General features: G+C 49.2%; 1 protein-coding gene across 2 annotated transcripts in view; it reads left to right on the forward strand.

Annotated features, from left to right (window-relative positions):
* Window positions 1–23,028, forward strand: part of LOC120953665 (uncharacterized) — a 63,816-nt gene that overhangs the window by 16,220 nt on the left and 24,568 nt on the right. The window contains exons 1-2 of one of the 2 annotated variants that reach the window (XM_040373812.2): window positions 12,667–12,792; window positions 16,193–18,360. In XM_040373812.2, coding sequence (XP_040229746.2) covers window positions 17,586–18,360 — 775 coding nt within the window. In that variant the 5' untranslated portion in view covers window positions 12,667–12,792; window positions 16,193–17,585. Of the gene's footprint in view, window positions 1–12,666; window positions 12,793–16,192; window positions 18,361–23,028 lie in introns of those variants that run through there. The other variant, XM_049605982.1, reaches the window with a different exon arrangement.

Genomic DNA, 23,028 nt, shown 5'->3' on the forward strand with positions numbered 1-23,028 from the left:
AGGCCCTACCTATTGCACTGTGGTGGAAGGAGCTTGTGGAAGAGGGGTAAGGACCAACTGCTACAGTGATCGTAGATTTGACACGAGGGTTAGACGACTCGCTCGAGCTCTCCGTAGCGAAAGGTCACTGCGAGCGAGTACAACGGACGGAGGAGCTGTACAGCTGCACTGTATACTCTACGCTTCATGTCCGATCGCTAATGCTGATCGTTCGTCATGCGATGTGATCTACTGTGCACAAAGTGTGCGTTAGATATCGCTCTGGAATGCGTGGTCGTGTGTGCGCGGTAAGTAAAGCGACACCTACACTCTAGACGACGGATGGAGGGGGGGGGGGGGGGGAATATGGTGGTAGAGATCACCCAGACAAAGACCTAGACACATCGGGTGTAGTACGGCCACACAACATACTGTTGAGTCACCAATGGCGCCCGTAGCGATCAATTCCTCACACGATACGTGGACGTGTCTAAAAAGGCATCGCTTAAAAATCGATCGCTTCTGTCAGATTCGTGCAGCAGTTCTTGACGAAACAAAGCACCTACGGCGGCATCCATTACGCTGTACGGAGACGTCCGAACGCACGTGGGGCAATGGTTTTCTGATCGTGGTGCTATCGTGTCTGCCTATCACACAAAACTGGTTGCTTCATGGTTTGCATGTCGAACGCATTTAGCCAGCTCGATCGGTTACTTCTCCGACACCAACGCTGACGATACTGATGTGCAATGATGCCGATGGGCAGAAGAGCAACTGATCTTGTGGCATGCGTGACGCTGTTTGCAGCCCTTCCTATGCAGATCGTGATCTCCGACTGCTACTAGTTGCGAAGTTGAGTGTCTCGAATTGTATCTCTGTCAGGCAGGTTATCAACAGCATGCAACTTTTTCAACACCGCATCCAATGGTGCCGCAGTATTCTACCGCACTCTGCCGATTATCCTTCAGGGGTTCATTTCCCTTGCAAAGAAAGATTTGCTGGCAACAGTGGCGAATTGAAAAATGAAGATGTTCAAGAAGATGCTGTGTCAGCTAGAGCGTGTAGAGGTAACCTGATCGGTACAATCGGTGCAGTTGTGCAGAATAGCGACTGAGCTTGAGTAACTAATAGTGTGCTTCCGTAGCCAGAAGCGCCACGAACAATTAGCACGTCCCAGCCCGTTGCACCCGAAATGCGAGCAGTCTTTGCAGCAGTTGGGCACTTTCGTTTTTTTTTTGCTTTCTGCCAACTCTCCAACTCAAACTTCCGGCGCGCTCCAATCTGGAACACTCTCGGGTGCAATCTCGAGCACAAAATCGAGCCGTTTGCTGCAAGGCCTCACGATAATGGATTCGAAACAAATGCGCGCCTGCTGCAAAAGATCTCGCCCGAAAGGAAGACAACAGTTTGGAATCGCGCTGTCATTAGGCGTGCTGTTTGGTAATTACACTTCCCACCGGCAATTATCGAACATTTGCGTTTCCTCCTCACTGCGCCGTCTGTTGGTATGGTGGAATGGTGGGTAAGAAAAAAAAAACCAACACATCAGAGGTGGACTTGCTGGAGCGCGTGCTGTCTTACAAACACCTCCAAAGGAGAGATCTTGTTTTCGACTCCCACGGAAATGTGTTTAGTGGCGCCAACGCACTATTTTGTACAACATGAACAACCCCGCTTACGGTTTATGTAGTCGAAAAGCGGGCATCAATTAGCATTGTAGGAAGTGTAACCTCATCGATCCTACCGCAAGGCTGGGGTTGAATGTTTATCAGGCTTATGTTGGGAACCAAAACAATCAATTGGAAAGATTTATAGGGTTTATTTTTATTCAAATTCAACCCAACTCTGTTTGCAATACACTTCAATGTCAATCATTCAGCTATGGTTTGTTTTGCTTGTTTCGGTAAAACGAACTTTTAAGTGGCCTCCGGGCCTGGCTGACTGCAGGCGGCAGAATATTTATCATCCCCCGCAAAGTGATCAATCAAAGGTTCAAAAACATTCGCGACTGCCTTACGATGCCATAAGCTGGCAGTCAAAAGTACGAACTTCCTTGAAAGTCAAAACGGTACCCCCGTCATCATCTGGCAGAAGAGTTCTTTCTTGCTTTTCTTCCCTAAATGCCGCAATGTCGTTTCATTCCCTTTTCAACGGCGCAATTTAATTTTTGGCGAACTCGAATGAACCACCAAAACCACCAAACCTGTATCGAGTTGTTTTTTGTTTAAAGTCAACCTCATCAGATAAAATTCCTTTTCACTGTCAGTGGTAGTAAAGGATGGGTACACAAAAAAAATATTTATACGAGCCTAAAATCACCGAACTTGACGTCATGTGACCGATCGGGGAATGAGCGAAGACGCGTCCGCGTCCGAAGACGACAACAGGGAATACATTAATCCCGCTTGAACTCTACACCACCTTCATCTACACCCCTGAATCGAGCACCGGATTCCAAATAAGGGGATTTTTTTTTATTTCGTGTAAAATATAGCCCAACACGTCAAGATCGCTACGGGGATGATAAAAGGTAATGACACCCTCCTCCCACATGGGATTTACGGGTAATATATGCGGGCTTGTTACTTTGGGAAGCACACACCTTCAAGTTCTTACCCAAACTGGTTCCAATTCTGCTTTAGGGGGTTGCTTAGAATATCATTAAAAATAGTGATTTCCATAATGGAAGATAATTTGTTTGAAGCGATTAAACATTTTACGATCAAAATCCCAGAGACTTGCACAATTCTGGCATTAAATGTAGACCTTTGCAAATGACCTTGCATCAAGGTTTGCTGTCAGAACTTCTTGACCCCGATGTGCAATGCACCACACAGCTGCACCTTCCGAATGCTTCGCATTCTCAGAACGGGAAGTTAATTATGCAAATTCTGAACTGACAATGCTAGAAACTCTTGCAAAACTCTTCCATACTTACGAGCGTTTCTAGGTTCTCGTTCAACGGATTTTTAAATATGCATTAGGAAGTTTCATTGATTGGATCGTGGACGTAGTAATGGACCGGACTGTGAATGGCAGCCGGTCGCACTTGCACATTCCGAATCTTGACAGATGTAGCAGGAATTCTGAGCGCAGAGCAAACTCCGACGGTCCGTGCTACGGCCACACACGACTGTGACACGGAATTGTGCGGCCCTGTCAAGGATGAGTTCCGTTGCGCAACGATTTGTAGCCCGAGTTCTACATTGTAGTGCCCAACTGGCCCGACGAGCCTTGGCAACCTTGCTCAAGGTTCATCGATAACTTTGCAACCAAAACCAACTCAGACGTGCCTGAGATTCGCCAAATGCTGCTGCTGTTGCTACCATGCACATATCGAGGAGTGGGGCCACGTACCGATGTGACTGACGTGCCGTGTGTGTAGGTCACGATGTGCACATAGTAGCGTTGCTGATGGTTTAGCTGTCAGGCCGATCCCGGTCGCACTGACATTGATGACATTGTTTTTAGGATGTTGCCCGTGGTGGTGGGTACTGCTGAAACCTCCTCCGCAGGCTCTGCGTGCGATGGAGTACACCGTTCCGAAACGGTTGCTGTCATTGCAAATGTCGGAGACAATGCCGGAAGCGGTGCAAAATCAGGAAACCACGAGGACGAACACGAGTCGCATTTGTATGAGGTCTTGGTGGCTGCGCTGGCGCGTTTGCTCAAATCTAAGCACCGGAAAGGTCTTGGCTGACGATGGGAACCGGTTCCGAGCCCGGTGACAATCGTTTGTTCCTCCAGCGACGTGAGTTTTATAAATAGAGCTATTTCATTCCAACGGATTTGTGTATCGAGAAATGTACAGACTTGGAATGGGAAATGAAAAGAGTAGTGGTGGAGTAATAGAACTAACTTTAGCAAAAGCGCTAATGCGACATTTAGCATAACAAAACCTTGAAGATCACTTGAAATGCGTTGAAGAAGGATGATATTATTATGGAGACGTATGTATGATTAAGATACTGAATTGAAAAATTGCTAGAAATCGCGTATATGCAATTCCACGTGTTTCATCATTAACCACAAGTAAATTGTACGCTATAAACAGCTTCTAATAAAAATTCACCACATTAACCTTGCCCGTAAACACTCCAAACAAAACGCTGTGGTTACAAATTGACCTCCAATTTGACGTGTTTCTTGTAATAAATTGTACTCCCTCACACACACACACACTGCTCTAAACTAACAGCCCGTCAAGCGAGGCATCCTTTCGACTGGAGGCATCCTTCCATTGTGCTCGTGCACGGCTAATGCAACTGTTTCACTCGCTAATATCGGGTGCCAGGTCGGACGCCAGCGGATTGTTAATGCTTCCGGTCCGTTCCATTCCAGCGCGCACCGCGCACTTTAGCCAGTGCAGTGAACGATATAGTCGACCGATTGCGCTAAATCATGCGCCCGCCACAGGTTCAGTCCAGTTGCGCAGCTATCGGTTGGTCACGGTTGATCTACGTCTGCGGGTGCGCACCTGCACCATCGAGAGCGGCTCAAAAAGGGTGAAAACTGGCTTAGCAATAAATTTGCGTTCATGGTGAAATACTGCACCAACTGGACGTTAACCAAGTGGTACAGGGCAGGGCATAAAATGTAATTAATGGTACGATACAACATGAATACATTCGTCTAATGAAGACTGCATCCAATTGGCACGTTCTTGTAATCAGCACACTTTAATCGGAAACGAAACTGTTGTGCCGCGCCACTTCGACAACACACCACACTAACGCGAATGATCTGGCGAAGGGTAGGAAATTCGGAAATGGGGAAAAAAAGCGAAAGCATTTCCCAATCGGTCCACTATTGGGCGGAAATTATTTTTCCACAGTTTTTCGTTCCAATTTGGTTGCTAGATTGTCGCTGATTGAGCAAGTTCAAGGGTGTGTGTGTGTGTGTGTGTCTGTGCGTGTGCGAGCGTGTATTTTGGGGCGGTTTCAATCACTTTCATCGCTCTCATTGTGTTTTTCCCGGTCCGGTTTCCACCAAACGTTGACCATACACGAGCTGCCTCTCCCACTTTGTTTTTATTTCCATTTGATTGTTTTTTATGGACACCACACGATCCACACACACACACAAACACTCGTCAATCACTCGCACGATGAAGGCTCTCATTGATAGTGAAAATTGATGAAAATCGCCCGCCACGGCGATAGAGTTTGGCTCGTGCGAACGACGCGAAAAGCAAACGACGCAAAAAAAAAAACGGCGAGGATGATGTTTTCGCCAAATTTGAACCTAACAGGGGATGATGATACACAGACACACTTGTGGGTTGAGCAGGTGGGGTAGTGACTGGAATGAGAATAAAAACAACAACAGCTGCCCAGTGGGGTAGAGCAGTGACCATTCGGTCCGGTTGTTTGCGGCTTTTCCATCCACATCTTCATCAATTTCCCTAGCAACGGGCATGTGCTGCTGGACACAAACGTTCCATAACAAAGACAAACATGTAATCATTCGATAGAACATACAATAATTGCTTCGGGATGTAAGCTGTGCTCCCCATTGTCCATCACTTTGATGTGCTGTGGCAGTTTTTATCACCAACGTGCTGCTATTATGTTTAGCCGCATTTTTATGTTTTTTTTTTGCGCTGTTTATGTAGCTCAATTATTGAAAAGCATTGAGCTATTGCAAATCTATGAACGTAGTTTTTGTACTCGTATCGTAGCTACCAATTTCGAATTTTCATTCCATTTGGCGAGTGCTATAAACTTTCACATGACCCGGACGGCAACGCAAGAAGCTTTTCTATACACTTTTCAAAGCTGCACACAAAGTGAAACCCGCCCACGGATGTTGGTGTGTTGTTTTTTTTTCGTACCCTACCATGGTGTGGCGAGCAAGTAATTTTCGGTACCAATTTTCAATCTCATCCATTTCTACGCGACCGCCGGAAACCGGCGCCCTCTTTGATAGCGATGATAGCAGCGCGTTTGGTTGGGGATGGATTTCCGTGTGTTTGTGTGGTGTCCAGCCGTATATTGTTTCACACTCGTTTCCATTTCCACTATCCGTTTCAATGGCAATGGTCGGCAAAGTTTCACTGGTCCGGTGCGAAAGGTGAAAGAAAACTCACTTCCCGCATCGGAGACTCGGTGTCGATACGCGCGTGATTTCGAACGAGCCATAGACACAAATACACACACACATGTTGAAATGATGCGCCCGCATGCTGCGGGCATTCCTGCGAACGGATATTCGCAATTTTCTACCATCGGTAGGGTTTTTTTTGTGTGTTTGGCGTATGAGAAAATTGGACGCTGTGCCGAACGGACGACGTATGTTATCACGCAAACATGAACTCAACAAAAAAAAAAACAGCGAAACCCCGTCCAAAGGATGCAAGCTTTGATGGGCTAGTGATGGAACAAAGAACAGAGGCAAGGGAGAACCAACCAACGGTGTGAGAGGGAAGTGCGTAAAGGGAGGAAGGGGGGTAACGTAAAGCACATAAACGTTAAAGGCAGTAAAAGCTCTTCCAGCCGTTTGTTAAACATTTCCAACAAATTATTTTTCACCCGCCAACCGGTCTCGGCGTGAGTGCTTTGAACGGAAAGCTTCTTCTCCACGGATGATGGTGTCGTTGGTTTGTGGATGCCCATTTTAGAGGTGGGTTTTTTATGAAATTTTTTCGAATAAATTCGTAAAAGAATTTGGTTATTTACTAGGAAAGAGATGGGTAAAGTGCTTCTGTATGATTTGTGTCGTTATCCGTATACCAATGGTCCAATCGTGCTATGCAACCAATTTCGTTTTAAATATTAATCGCTCAATCAATCGTCGATTAGATGTACGTTTGCTGTAATGATGCCTTTGATTCAAGTTACCCTCGAAAGCTTCATGCCAACGAAAAGGAAATAGAAAGTGTATAATAATACATATAATAATAAAATTACTTGGATGGTGCCGTGACTAGGATCCTCCAAGTACTTTCCCCTAGCAAACAGTGCGATGTTGCGAACATTTTTTCGAAGTTTATTTGCTGCCACGCCATTCAAAGGTTAATTCGATCAACACACACAGTCACACTGCCCACCATTTGGCGATGCGAAGGACCGCTCCCGGAGGCCCACTCAAAGCCCCCGTCGTCGCCGGCAGAATGCCCTTTAATGCCTGCGTTGGCATGTGTCTGCGGGCTCGGTTGCCCGCCGGCGGCCCTTGTTTGTTTCGATTATTGCTTACGTCGGGTTTCCCACGGCCGAAGAATGTTCTGGTGGCAGCCTACGGCGGCAGTCGGCCACACGGGGAAGGTGTGTTTTTATGTTTACTGCCAACTGCTCCAATCTCACCGATATCTACACATCGATCAGCAGTCGGAGCATATATTTGTTGGTCCGTCTACACACACACACATGCATTCCCTCTCCATGTGCATGTTCTCGGCGTCCATCGTGAGGTTTATGTTATTTTTCTAACCGACCACAAACACCCCAAACCGGTCGGTCGTCGTTGAATTGGACGCTGAAAGTGGAACACTCGCCTCGCACACAAACTGGTATGCGGGAGTGTGCCTGTTGCGGCTACACAAAACCGTCGGTCGAAAGAATTGGAAACATGTTTCTTAGCGTTAAGCATTTATGGTAATAATTATTTAATATTAATGGAACGACTAGTTTCACAGCAGAGCACATCATTTAAATTATCGATTCCATTTGAACAAAAACATTCCTTCTGTCTCGGGGAAAGATAACGCCACTATTAGGTAATTAGAAAACTCCATGTATAAGCATTGACCAGAAGCTTTTTGGAGGCAAAAAAATGGTTTACGAAAAGTGAAACAAAACATAAGGCAAGAAACATCACCGTTGGGTCCAGGGCGACATCTCGTAGGGTTCCACCGTTTTCCACCACTACACTACCACTACACCATACATACACAGTCACATGGGGCGGGAAGGTCCATTGGAGCGTGAGTTTGGGGTCTCGTGTGTTATGCATTCCCGCTGCACGGCGATCTATCTCGCGCACACTCTCCCAAATTGCCATCAAGCCGTCTTTATTCCGCGAGCGCGCGCGCCCTCACCGCCAGTACACAATGGGCAAAAAGTGAAAGTTTGACCTGTCGCTATTTGGCGGGTTCAAATGCTCACATTCTTCGCGGCTTGTACTGGTGTGTCCGTCGGCTACTCGGCCGCCGCAGTTGCTTGCGACTGTTGTTGTGAATGAGAGGCAGTGTGCTGTTTTCCATTCATGCGAGCATGCATCTCTCGTTCGCGTTTGCTGCTGCAGCGCTGCGGCATCGGGTTTTTGGTATGTCTGGCCTGGCTGTCAATGAACTTTGGTTGAGTCGCGCTCGAATCGCGGTGTTGCCGCTCGGTTTATGTTAGAGGAGATCAAAGATTTTCCACTCGCAAGTTGATTTGGTGTAGGTAATAGTTCTGAATGTAACATCGATTTGGCGTTGTTGTTATTGAAACGCAATAAGACTTGCCGGACTAGATGTTTGTTCTTTAATTATTATGACTGAAACGTTTAGTTACACGACTTCAAACTGATATGGTCAGTAAAAACTTCTTCTAATGTTATGCTACACCTTTAAGTTAAACAACTATCCAATTTCTTGACTGCAATCCGCGTTCGCGCAATCTTACCCCCGTGTGCATTTGGTGCATACAAACACGGTGTGCATTTTTGGAGTGAAATTGATACGATAGCGTACGGCTTCGTGCATGACGTTTGTTCAGTATTTGCTATCTGCAATCTATGCCACTCCTTCCCGTCGCATTGCTAGAACTCGGCGCGTACGTGCCATTTGATTAGTTTACACCTACACACCACATCCACATTGCTTCTGTGGTGGACGTGATCATTTAATGAAACAACAACCTTCATCGAGCGCTAGTACCAGTCGGTCTACCTTTCCCTCTCGCTTACCAGCCGCTAACACGACCAGTAAAGATTAATATTCCGCTTTTTCACCTATTTGTCCGCAAACGCTAAGATAAGCTGGGTTCCCCGCTTTCCACAATGGCCTCGTTTGTAGGTCAGCCGTTGAAATGTACACCCTGTTTTGCCTGTCGAAGGGAAGATGCAGCGTATCTCCGGTCTCTTGTGTCCGAGACGCGTCCGTAGCGTATGGGCCGAAAGTGTATGCATGTTATTCAATTTATCTGCTGGTGTTTTTCATGTACCGCTCAGCTTGGGTGGAAAACCTGCAGGTCCGTAAGTCGATACCATCGACTGTGCATTGAATTGAAGATCGATTGCAAATTGTTCGCACTTTCGTGGAGAATGGTCGAGAACCTGAAGGGAATTGAAAAGGTGGCACGGAATGGGAGGATGGCAGCGTACCAGCCAGGGTTGATGATTTCTCGGAAAACTACCCACTAATGTTGGAGAGCGGTGTGGCTTCAATCGAACCAGTCCCGTCGGAAAAGTAGGGGAATAACTATCTAATTCCCTGCTAAATCACCTTACACCGGCTATACTATTCCCGTGCTCAACCCGTATAGATGCGGTAGCGTGTGGCGAAGGGCGATCGGGAGAAACGTCTAAGTGGGAGACTGAACCGGCCCGAAGTGTAGCCGTCGCGTAGTAGCCGATTATTCGTGATTACCGTCACGTACGTCCTCATAAAAACTAGTTACTATTCATACTGAGGATCAACCCCAATCCCCCCCCCCCCCCCCCCCCCCCGCCCAGGATACTTCCCGTGTCTCCAGTGTCACGGAATCGCGACACGGCACCTTCAACGCGCACGTTGCCTATTCTACGCTTCGGGGACAGTTTGGTGATTTGCATGCCGCCCTTCCAACTGCCAAGCAATGGAATAGGATAGGTATGGTGGAATTTAACCTACTGCGGAACACAGAAAGTATCGAGCGTTCAGTCCCGGTACACAAATCACCGTGCGCTGCACACCTCCACAGGAAGAGTCGAAAGAAGGCGGCCAGACTTCAGCTTCCAGCGTCGAGAAATCGATGGATTACTGTCCCAGTCACGGGCGTCACGGTCAACCGGAGTGTGACAAAACTTCCGAGTTGCTGCCATTGTTGCGACTGCCTACCTGTGGTGTTGGTGGTAGCCGGCTGTCGCCATTGGAGACCTTTTTATGTGGTATTTGAACCTGGGTGAGAATTACGGAAACAATCGTCAAAGACCTCATCTGCAAGGCTCACGAGGCATGCTCGTGTTTGCGGGAGGAAACAAATATCAAGTATGCAGGAACGTCAAACTGCAGGACATTAGCGGGCATTGTAATTTCTCACACAATGGGATTGCCACAGATAGCTCCAGGTAATGTCTCCGGTAGCTGTGCTTGATCAGAATACTATCTGATGACCCCAAGATGTGATCATCGTGCTCGGCCCATCATCACGTAGGTTAGGCATCGCATCACTCGGTTCTTTATTATCTGACAGACACGAGAAGGGTGCTAACTAACGACTGCTGAGCCGTCGACGACTACTCGCATCCCTGCAATAAACTCTCGCTGGCCAACGTGAGACGCGCTACCTCTAATGTCACATGTTTCGGAGCATGATGATGGTGATGATGGGGGAGACTCGCCCGATACGGTTACGGAAATTTACGGCCCCACCGATGGCCCGAAGCGATACCGACCGCCGGACCGAAGTCAAGAGGTCGATCAGCTACGGTGATCTTAGGATCCGCTGGGTACACGTGACAACTCCCTCGTTTACTTGAAGCACGGTAGGAATGAAGCAACTACACCGATCTCGCCTTATGTGCCTCCCAGTTCCTTCTATTGCACCGCGCAATCCCTGTTGCCAACACACCTAGCAATTAAAACCGATCGATGTCGGCACGTTTGTGTGTCCCTCCCGAGTCGAGATCTTAAGATATCTCCGCGCACAGCTACGAAAAAGCTTCGATAATGGAAATTAACCAACCGAATCCTCCCAATCCCGTCCAGTCTACTGAGAGTGCATCGTATCTTCACAGTAGCTGCTTGCTTGAAAACACGCAACACCCGGGTCATGAACTTGCAGTCGAAACTTTCCACGCGTTTGGGTCGGGCAGGCCTCTAAATAAACTGTTATTGCTTCGGCACCGGTAGGCAACCTGCAACATCGTAAACCTTGGCGAAGGTCGTAGGACCGTGCGAAGATAATGGTTCCGGAACTAGAAAACGTTACTGCAGCCGGTGCACAAATCACGACCCCGCGCGACTGATCACGGGTGTTTACCTTGACGGTGCGAGGGGGTCGCATTAGCAGTCGCGAGCAGTAGCGCGTGTTGCCCGAGTCCTGAGATATCATCTAGCGCGCGCGTCAGGCGGCGTTCCTCTACCGCCGTATCGAGAACCAGGCTTGATCGTTAGATAGGTTAGGTGGCCGACGTGCCCGGCCCGATTACACACTCGGAAGGGCCGGGTTATGTAAGTCTCGCGAGATGGTAGTTGCAGGGGTGAGGAGAGCGGTAAATTGCGGCAAAACTCCTTGGATAACAACACAACGGGCGACAATGGGCGAGTCGTTGGTCAATTATTGGTAATGATCATGCAAATTGTTGCAAACCTGTGGCAACGAGCGGCGTCTGCCCACCGACCCCACCTCGTCCTCTCACTCCAAAACGTCCTCTACCCCCATGCCGTCTCACTTTTAGTACACGTGCGCTACTCGAGCGTTGCCGGTGGATTAAGATGAACCCGCCGGGGTGGTTAGACCAAACGATCACACACATACATCATGTGGCGCTATCAGTACCAATTCAAAGGCACAGAGGGAAGAGGAAGGTGGGGGGGGGGGGGGGGGGAGGATCGAAAGGGCCATGCAAAGCGGGTGGAGTGCGCCGTAGGGTTGAGCACAAGATGAGCATACACTACGCGAGTAAAAATAGCTGAACTAAAACAAGAAAGTGAATTCAATAATAATCACGCTGCGTTACGGTGCCCTTCGCCGGAGAGGTCACCAAATGATAATGCAGCTGTGTCAGTTCGTTGCAGATTGATCCGAACACGACGCCTGCTGGTCGGGCTGAAGCGGTGCTTGACGATGGTCGAACGGGATGGCCTTTCCAGTCATAATTTGTCCGTCGGTTAATCGCTTCGCGCATACGGGTTTCCCGATCGGTTGGGCAGGAAATTGCAGGCTCCCGGTGCTAAAACCGATCTAGTTAGGTGTTTTTTTGGTGGAATTAGGTAATAGTAATTGCTGACCGCACGGTGCCGGTACATCAAGTCGTGTGAGACGCATGTGCTGTTCTGTTGGTAAACAAAACCGACGTCATCGGGCGTAGGCTATTTAGCGTATCCGTTCGATATTTCTTTCACTGCGTACCGGCATTGTGGCAGATCGTGCGTGAGTCAGTCCGGCTGGAAAGAAAGGCACGTTGGGGGCTATTTTTGTGCGGACCGATAAAACGATTCGCTCGTGCTGCGCGCATCAGAAACAGCTCGCTAAACGCCACGAGCCATGGACGAACGCACTCGGGGCTCGCTGGCTAATTGCCCTAATTGCGATTTTGCTGTTTTTAGCCCAAAATATTGACTATAGACTTATGAAGGTAGATAAATAAAAGCCACTCTGGTACATTAGTGGCTGCGCTTTCAACGCCCGGAACGATTGAAGTCTAGCTGCTGAACCGTCGGGCTGGCCAGGCCCACCGTAATGGGTGCGCTGGAGGTAAAACCCAAGTCTACGGATAGTTTCACACTGTTCTACAAACTGGTCAGAATGGTCCAACAAAAGCAAGTGGATCGGTCGAGCGCAGTCTCATTCAGTACGGATCGTCTGTTCGATGTGGTTGTGATTGTGTGGCTAGTGACAGTGACGGATAAGTGGCAGGAGTTTCGTATCACACGTAGAAATCAAACCAAAATTTGTTGCAAAAGTGTCTGTGAGTGTCCTTTTTTCCAGTGCTACTCTTCTCACTGTCCCAATTGTTTTGCGTGCATTCTGCGTGTGCTTGCAGCCCTTACAAATGTGGACGGTCGAAAAACTTTCCATACCCATTACCCAATACGGCCCCGATAATGGGATCGCCAATCATCTCCACCGCACATCATGCCACCGTTCGATTGTGCTGCGGCCAACCAATTTGCCAATGGGCCGCTGAAAACGAGGGCTGCAAAAATAGTTTCCGGTCCGCACGCTTCGATGGGTTCGCGGGCGCACGCTCACGCTTTTGATCCCACACCATCACCACCTTCCCCCGCCAAGGTACTTGGTACTTCCGTCAGGGGTGGGCGTGTAAAGTCGATCGGATAGTGGCGGACGGTACTGGCGCACGGCGGGGACCCGCCGTGAGGACCCTGAAGTCTACGGTGCGTTTCCGTGGAATTGCATCGGCTACCACTGGGACACTGGGCTACTCCCTTCCTTCTGCTTCCATCGCGAAGGGTGGCGGCATAGTAGGCAAAGGGAATACAAATGCAGCAGCACGCTTTTTGTTCGCGGTTCGCGCTTTGAAAGCTTTCTATGCCGTGACGTGCCCGCGACGCCGGGGGAAAAAAGGTCCCTTTCTCTTCGAGCAAGTTCCCTTTTTATTGTTCCTTTCTCCAGGTGTTGGGTTTTGCCCGGCTAGTTTGGGTGTATGATACTCTGATTTTTTGTTGTTGTTGTGCTGAATTCGGGCTACACCCACCCACGGGCTCAAAAACTTCGTAAAGTAAATCTACGGCGACGGCGCACCGTATATTGCACAACCTTTCCGCTCCTTTTTGTAACCGGCTTTACAAATTAAACAATCGTCCAATTAATAAGTTGTTTCAAATTTTCCGTTCCTTTTAAGGGAAAATTCGAAAATAACAGTAGATGCGAAATTAAAAGTGGTTTCCTAACATCAAAATGGGATCCGGATGGTATTGAATCATGATAAAATTAATGACAAATCCTCCTCTTTGCTGCTGGAGCACAATTTGTATCCCATACGCTCGATGTAACAACTTTCTTTCGTTCTTTTTTTTCTTCAGTGGGCTAGCGGTTTTAGCGTACCATTGCCATACCATTCCCTTCTCGAAGTGCGTTTGATCGATAAGTAATTTCCCGCTGGGCAGGAAACTGTTCCTTTTTCGTCGGTCCTGGGAACAGTCAGAATTGCGGCGGAATGTCTTGCCACTCCTTTCCCTGCGCACATTTCGTCGGCGGACATTGCATGACCGGCGGCACTTAAACCCCTACATTTGCCCACTGTATATGGTATAGCCGGGCACCCGATGATCGTTCGCCATTTCTAGCGTTTTATAGACGCATTCCCAATGTTCCCGTTTTTGGAGGGATGGGTTGGATTTAGCATGCCACTCGCGTGCCCACCACTGGCGAAAACTGTCGTTTCGGCAGCAGTTCATTTGCATCGGCACATCCGACTCACCACAGTTCGATGGCCTCCGTCCGCGCCGGGGTTGCAAGAGATATGACAGCTGTCAGTTTGAAGTGTGAGGGTAGTCGAGAGCTATGAAACGAACCCAGCGCACTACCGATCGTACGTCACATCTCTGTCACGAACGATCTGATTACGAGCTGTTTGTAAGGAGAAGGGACTTCAGGGCCTTTCCCTTCCATCCAGAAAGCTGTGCCTTGGTATCAGATCTTGTCGAGCGTTACATTGTATGGGTTGAAAAATGGTGAATAAATCATACCTTTTGTCTGAACGAAATTAATTGCTTACAAAGGCAATGATACACAAACCTTCTGCGGATGTGTAGTGCGTGATCATGATGCTTGTGATCAACTGTGCTTTCAAGATGAAGCTGCATATCGAAGGTGCATATGATGCAGCTGAGTGGTATGAGTGGTTTTTCACCCAAATAATGATGCCATGAATTTGGTCCGTACTCGGCGAAAAGAAATGGATCACAATGCGCGTCTTGTTCGCGTTCGTAACCGGCACGGTCGGTCTCTCCGCTAATGGTCAGAAATCGCTCACGCGCCATTCCGATGTGGCCAATGCCGACGCATTGAGATAAACGAGCGATAATCAATCTCAAGCGCTCACCTTTTTATTGCGTTTCGAGGCCGTCCACTGTTTTCGTCGAGCCGTGCAATTTCGTACACTTTATTTGCTGTTTATGCGTTTTCTCTCTTTTTCTCTCTCTCTCTCTCTCTCTCTCTCTCTTTCTCACACACACACTCATACACTCATTGTCTATCTCTTTCTTTCTTTTATGCTCTCCACTAGCCCACAAAACCGCTCAGAATCGCTAGAAATAAACTCATAAATGTGAGTTTATGATTTGCGGCGGTGCAATGTTCTGGCTTTTGTTATTTGCCATGCCCATGCCAGGGCCAGTGTCTGCGCGCTTGAAGTTGTTTCCCGCGTTTCACTTGTCTTCACGGGTTTGTGGTCATTTTATGCTCCATAACTTCACTTGAAGGCGATACGCGAACACCGAACAAGAACACTGTGTGAATGGTACTTGCAGTCTTCGAAGTATCCCTTCGGCGGCGCCATCCAACCCCCCACCCCACCAACGGAAGAAGTCGTTAGTTCTGATGGATTGCACTTCATTATGTAATCGGGTTGGTGCTTCCCATTCAGGCCGTGGATTTATTTTCCCTATTAAGTGGTTCCAGTGATTGCCGCAACAGTTGCCGAAATGTTTGCTGTGTGTTTGGAAGTATTTTTTCTGCGAAAAAAGAATGGCACCGAGTCCACTTCTCACCGTTTCAACCGTGAGGTCTTGGTAGTAAACACCAACACACATTGTACCGATTTAAAGAGCACAGGAGGTTTATGTTGCATGAATGCTGCTCGATTCATTGTAGAACTGGGGAACGATAATCAAACCATGTGCTCTGCTAGGCTCCGTGATGGCGGTGCGGCTTTTGTGGAGCATTCAAAAATAAAGTTTGAGACACACACACGTTGGATGGTGGCATCTGCTTTTCTCAAGGGATAAGACAGTACGCAGAGCGCAGTCAGATGTTACGGTGGAAGGCTTTAGTATAATGCGTCACATTTTGCAACCGACTGTAATGGTTCGAATGTATGGTTTTTGGCGGCGCTAATGGTCAAAACAAACGGTAACAGCACCGTTTTGTTCAGCGTCCGGAAAGAATGCCGTGCGGGAGATGCTTTGTTTACTGAATCTTAACGACCTAGGGGGTCGTTTTGACTTGTAAAGTAGATTAACCATTCTGTGCTTAATGTTTGGCGCTTGTTATCGCAGAAGAAGAGCATACCTTCTTTTAAGGCTGATAAAGCACTCACAACAACAAGCACTTATAGAAAATTACAGAATTCTGACAATGAAAATAATTGCTTTCCACCTTTCTCTTACTTCCTTCTTTCTCTACAGGACAGCAGCACCATAGGACATTGAAGAATCTACACTCAGACGATCCTCACATCAGCCAACTGCGTGTGACGTGCATTTGAACGCACTCACGATCACATACCACCGTAACCACGCGTGATAGACGACGCACACGGTCTCCGGAGTGCAGTGCGCGTGTAATTAACGCCATTCAGTGCGCCCTTTCCGTCCTACCAGCCCTTCCCGGTCGTCCTCGAAATAGCGGCTCGTGATCGTAACGAAGCACGGTAACACCGGACAGCTGAACGAAGCAAACGGCAGAGGGCGAAGTAAAACCGACGCCGCCACCGATTAGCTAACACACCAGAACGCAAGGATCGCAAAAAAGGAAAACTCCGCTCGGCAACCGACTTGCGCTGTGCGTTTCTGCTGTGTGCGTGTGCATCACCGTTCCACCACCCACTAGACCCACTAAGACTGCACAGTTGCATCACATCGAACGTGAGCCAGCCTACTACCACTAGCAGTAGGCAGAAACCTACCGAACACGACCAGCACAGTAGTAGCCGAGTGCCAACGCACCGATCCGTACGAGCGCGCACCGCATTCGGAGGGAAATCTGAGCGATCATTCCGCGAGAACTTGACGCAATCGAGTTCAAGGCACCTGTACCACAGGGCGCCACACTGCTACGCCGCGCTTAGAGTCAACGAACGCCCGCGGGCCGAACAGCGGGTCGAGAATCGGCGGACCATCAGCGGCGGACCTCTGTTGAGCTTCTAGTTTCTAACAACAGACAAACCCGAACGTTGCTCGCGATTTCTCCAGTGTTGGATCGATCGTGGATCAATCGAGACCGAGATATCGGCGCAGTGTTTGGAGCCTAACTCCTGTTGTGGTCGTTGCAATCGTATCTTCAGGTTGTTTGGAAGGCTTTTGACCTCTGCTGGGTGTCACCGTCAGTGTTACGAAACCGAAGAAATAATAGTATCCAGGTGTGAAAGGTGTTTCTGTGCCGTTGGAAACGGCGGGCAAAGTGACAACAAGTGCGCCATTCTGTAGTGTTTCTCTCGCGCAAGTATCTCGCAAAAGACGAGTGCCTAGATACTCGCAGCACAGGTAGTGTTGTGCGCTAGTGCTTTCTTTGTTTCTGTTTCAATGTTTACACTCTCGTAGCTTGAAAGGCTCTCCGCGGTAGCTTACCAATTTCCAAAGTGGTTCCGACACAGTGCTGAACATGTAGCTAGAAGAGCCCCTGCCTGTACCCCTAAGTGCAACCAAAAAAAAAAAGGGCATCAACATACTTGTTGCTTAAAGTTGTTTAGAAATATCCCGCTTGCTACTGTGCAACAGCACACAACAAGTACGGCCCTGGGCTGACGTTTACAGTGCGTGTTTTGGTTGTTCGAGTGGCTGATTTGAAGGTAGAATAAACATGGCGGCGAATCGTAAACACTACTCCTCCAAAGAGGATATCCCCAAAGAAGGCGACGAGGGCGGTGGTAATGATGACAGCGGTGGTGGTGGTGGTGGTGGTAGTGCCAACAGTGGTCATCCGATCGAACCGATCAAGCGCGGCAAAGATGAGGTGGACTTTGTGTTGACCGCATCGAAAGCGAACGGCACCGCTATGTCCGCGGGAAAGAAAGGGCAGGAGGACACCGGCACCAAGGCTGGCACCGGTGTGACGCTGGACAAGTTCAACATATTTCACCTACGCCGTCGACCAAAAAGTGACCCCGGCACTGGACCGATCGCGAAGCATGCCGCGGCCCAACAGATGGGCCCGGCCGCGAACGGGGGAGCCGCTGCGTCCGGTGCGGACGAAACGCTCAAGAAGAAAAAGTCACGCTTCGTCAAGAGTGCGTCGATCGCGCGCATCTTCGGCAACACCTACAATACCAAAAAGTATGACGATAGCAGCGCCCTGCTGAAGTTGCAGCAGTTCAAGCGTAGCTTCCTGAACAGTGAAAAGTTCCACAAGAAGGACAGCGGGGCCGGTGCGGCCGAGGAAGCGGACGACGGGGAGCTGCAGATCGGGGACGCGTGCTACGTGAACGACAGCGAGAGCAGCGCAAAGGCGATCAAGTCGATTACGCGCGGGCTCGGCAGGCTGCTGCGGCGCAACTGTCACAGCATCGACATCAGCCGGCCGGATCCGGAGTACAAGGTGTCTTACCTCGGCAACGTTCTTACCGGATGGGCTAAAGGTAGGTGAAAGTATTGATCGTGGGTTAGATTTTGGGGGTTTTTTGTGTTGGGAAAGGTTTTAGAGTTTACAAACTCCTTGGAGTTAGAGATGATTGTATTTCAAGTTTTGTTGAAGGAGCTTTTATTGAACTCGCTAGCGAGGGTTACAAATATATGGATTTATTGTGCGGGGTAATTATTGCATAACTCGACAAGCTCTGGTCCAATCGGTTTCATCCGGTCACCTGTCGATTTGCCGTTCGGATTAAGCCTCCATAAGGCGCCATTACGTCGATTCTCGTCCCTGCGAACCGGCAGTGACTCGCACCGGCAGGAAAATCAATCGTCGGACATTCGATTGATTGCTCGTGCCGGAATGCTATGGCGCTTCAAGGTTTGCTGATTCTCCTCCACTCTGCAGGTCGCACTATGTGTATATGTGTGTGTGTGTGCGTGTGTCCCACGATCTCGTCCACCAGATTTGTCGCTGATTGCGGTCAACGGTGGAGTCGCGCAGCATATCGCTGCTCCATCGGATCTCCCTAGATCTGTGCTGGTCGGTGTGGTGATCAAAACAATGACCCATCGTTCAGCCTTGGCTGGGTTGATTGGCTTGATTAAGATTTCCATTCCGCTCACTTGCTGAGAGTGCAGAATACTGGTCTCCCGATCAGTGCGGCTCGTGAGGCTGCCTATCGGTCGTTCTTTGTGCGCCACAGTGTGTTTAGGTCTTATTTTGGGACCGATTGAGAAACACGCACCCCAAAGTCGAGGTCTCGCCCGACTCCTTCGTGTAGCGTGTGGTAGCTAACGGCTGCAAAACAAGGGAGAGAACCAAACCCGAGAACCATATATTTTTAAGCTACTCGCAGGTTGTCCTACAAACTGACGACGGCCGAGGCACGTTTCGTCCAACGGAGCGTAACAAAATAGCACCTTCCCTGGCGGGTGGCATTGGAATGCATTCGGCGTCGCGCCTCCCCCAACGCGCCCCCCCAGAGCGAACCGAGCAGAAGGTGCTCCACTTAGACAGGTTGGAGCTGTAGTTGCTGTTGTTGGGATGACGCCGTATTCTTGATGACTTTAGTGCAGCTCCACGAGACCTGGATTGAGAGCGATGTAATCGTGGTCACTACATTCCGTTATGCCAGCATGGTGCATCATGCTGATGAATTCTTTCTTGTTTCTGTTTTTTTTTTGGCTTTACGGTACCTTAAGGGTTATACAAGTACAACACTGCTTTCGGTTCATTATCGACCCTAAACACTATCAATTATAGCTCTATTTGACAAGTGGTCCCTGGGTGGTCCTTGAGGAAGGTTTCAAACATTAGTACCGAGTGTAAATTGTCACACATTGGCGATTATTGTATGTGCTAATCTGGCCCCCATTGTACGACAAAGCATCTGTTAGGTTCCCATCAAGAACAACGGGTTCGTTCAATTATGACCGTTTGAGGTGAAGAACCATGCTGCTGTGGACATCATGATGATTCGGTCGCACGATGCAACGTCACCCGCGGTTCACCATCAAACGATGATTGATGTACCAATTGTGTGTCAATGAGGCCCTAGCCGTGTTGTGTGTACTTAAGGCACAATAATTTACCTTGCCCTAATCGTCACTTCTCATTCATCGCGTGGCACTTACCGTTCGATTTCTACCTGGTTAGTATGCTCCGCTACCCCGACGACGATGCACTCGGCGGCCCGGTTGGCTGTTGCTTTGAAAGCAATTTTGCCGCCAAAGATGGGAACCTGATAATCGACGGATGGCTGCGCGTCCTGGCGTCCGCGGCGGTAAAGCTCCGTTACTCCAGTATTCCCGTAAGGGCGGTGGCACAGCATGGGACGCAATTATGCTTTACGCCAACTTCCTTCCCGTGCTAGCCGAGGTACTCCAGTTCGGGATACAACAAGAAATGAAGCAGCACACGGCACTTCCAGCGCTTAACCTGTTAGGATGTAGAATAATCGAGTGTGAAGCCGGTTTGGGAGCATCTCCGGAAGCGGTACCCGTTTGTAGCGCTTGGTAATCGCGTAGAACAAGCTAGAAATTAGTTCACCGCGATAGGGTTTGCATTCGTTCGGATGCTTAATAATTGGACCTTTAGCTGTGCAACGTTTGAAACAAATCCACGTGTGTTAGATTGCGTTCAGAGAAAAGTCTGCTTTTAGACCAATGGTTTAAACATTTTCGTAACAAAACTCTGAACACAGTGACACATGCGCTCTCGCATCTCTCAAACCTTTACGATAACCTTCATTAGGGTATCGCAATAACTACACATTGTCCCATCGCTCCACACTGATGAAGCACCTAATGAAGACCCACTGCTTGACCTTACGCAACGTCAACGATGCCGCGAGAACACGCGACAGTCGCGAGCGTGTGGGGCGACATTCGTCGTGGCCTCAGTTGCCACATCGCCACACACTCGCACGTGCTGTGCTCCGCTTCCCTCGTCAGCACGATCACTCGACGATCGGCACGGACTGCTTCTAAATTGAATTTAGCCGTGAATCATCCATCGTTTGGCGATCGTCTTGCCAAACGGACCCCAGCCGGTGCCTCATCCTCCCGGCCAACTCTTCGCCAGCCACTGCTGATTACACTGACCACGAAACGGGGCTGGCAACCGTTACGAACTCGTGTCGTTTATTTTTTGTTTTCGTTCCTCCCTCCATATGCATGTTGAAACCGTTGCAGGTTGAATTTGAACAAGTTGTAGCCTTTTTTTAGTCGATAAGATCGCTGCGGGAACGGGCGGACACTGTGGGGCTCTTCGCATCGAAAGCCAAACGAGGACACCATCACTATGCGCCTTTAGCTGGTGGTGCTGCTGCAGCAGGCTAGCAAGCGACGACAACCTGTGCAGGCTTTGCAAGCAAACTGACCTCAACCGACCGCCGAACCGGTTACTTTCGGAACAGGCGGTGCGGCGTCCAGGTGGAGGTGGGATCGTACTGGGACCACACGCGATACGGCGACACGGAATGCACGAACGCGTGTGTATGGTTTCGGGGGATGGTTCACGACCGATCTCGCTACGGATGGCGCTGATGATACCCTGCGCGGTTGCGCGGCTCCCCCAGCCAGCAGCTCCTGATGTAACAAGGCATCGTAGGTTCGCCAGTTTGAGGTTTAGCTTAGCGGGTTTGAGCATCGCCAAACTGCACGCGGGAACATCTCGCAGTGGGCGCAGAGAGAAATGGAAGCATCAAACCAGTTATCGTTCGGCGGTTGGACCTGGGCGTGTAATCTACGACACCCGAGCAAAAGTTCACCTAGAATGAGGCACGAAATAAATAACAAAATGAGAGGAATACAAAACTGGGCAAACCACGGCGTGTGATGCACGCGATGACCGACTTTTGGCTCAGGCATCCAAGGGGTGTATCAACGTTACGTGTAACTATGCCGTCCCTTCTGCAGCGCACGGCCGATGGAGCGTTTATCTTTCCGACCAGCATAAATTGAAGGTCACCAGGGCAAATCAGGGCTGTGTTGTGGCGGAGAGAAAAAAAAAACAGAGCGGCGAAATGCCTCTCGAAATGTAACGATTATAAAGACTTTCAGATAAAATCCTTCACTTCCTTTCCCATACCACTGCCCGATTGCCCAATTGCCCAATGGCCGTAGCTTGGACGTGTTAATTAAATCTTCCGTTGGCGGAATAGGGCTGTAAAGACAGAAACAAAAAAAAACACAGCATAAACAGATTTCATCTTCCGTCGCAGCACCATTTACACGAGCACCAGTTTCGGTTGACCTCTTCCCCCGTGGTGTTTCGCCGACCAGCGCGCCCCAAAACGATTGATTGCGCATGTATCGAATTCAGCCGTCCCCGCACCCGAATCTTCCGGAGCTTCCATCGGATTAATTCGGAACGGCGCCGAGTTTAGGGCGGTTGCGGGTGACTCTACCCTGATTATAACTGTAAATAGTTTTATTGGCTGGTTAGATGGCGTTTTAGGGGATCCGGTGTAAGGGGCGGTTTAAGGGAGCCTTCCCGCCAATATGTTACCCACTTATCGATCGGTACTGCCCGCTGACTCACAGCAAATGGGAACGCGATCGTTTCGTTTAACACGCGCGAGAGACAGCGAACAACGAGCCTCCGGTTCAAGTGATCCTATTTCTTGACCTTTTTGCGGCGTCTCCGGACGGTGTGTGTGTGTGTAACTAGGTCTTGAACGGTCAGGAACGCCGCAACCCGGGCGCGCCAACGCTCCCAATCTGCATTCTTCTGTTTGGCACGTTTGGGAAAAGTCAAGAGAAATCATCCGACACCATCCATGCGCGCCCCAACACCATCATCAACCGGCCCGGTATCGCCTTTGGGAATGGGACGTGTATCTAAAGATAGTAATCATCTGCCCTCCGCACTCCGGGCAGAGCCTAATTGGAAGGTGTGAAAAATCGCTTTGCCATCGAGTGAGCAGCATTGGGGTGGGATTAGATGAGTTGCGAGCAGCGTCGTACATTTGTTTTGAACGTTCAGGTGCCAAACATTGGGAGGAGTTAATGGTAGGTTTTGAGACGCGAGCGTAAGAAGGTCAACTGTTGGGCAGTGAGGCACGTCCAACGAGCAGCAGCCCGTTGGAATGGCGAATCGAGCCGTAATTCAGCCGCCGTCTGAAGATATGAAGCAATTCCGATTTCGAGATGCAGTGCAACTAACGCTT

The sequence above is a fragment of the Anopheles coluzzii genome, chromosome 2 (assembly GCF_943734685.1).
Source record: "Anopheles coluzzii chromosome 2, AcolN3, whole genome shotgun sequence".
In the NCBI taxonomy this organism is placed as follows: Eukaryota; Metazoa; Arthropoda; class Insecta; order Diptera; family Culicidae; genus Anopheles; species Anopheles coluzzii.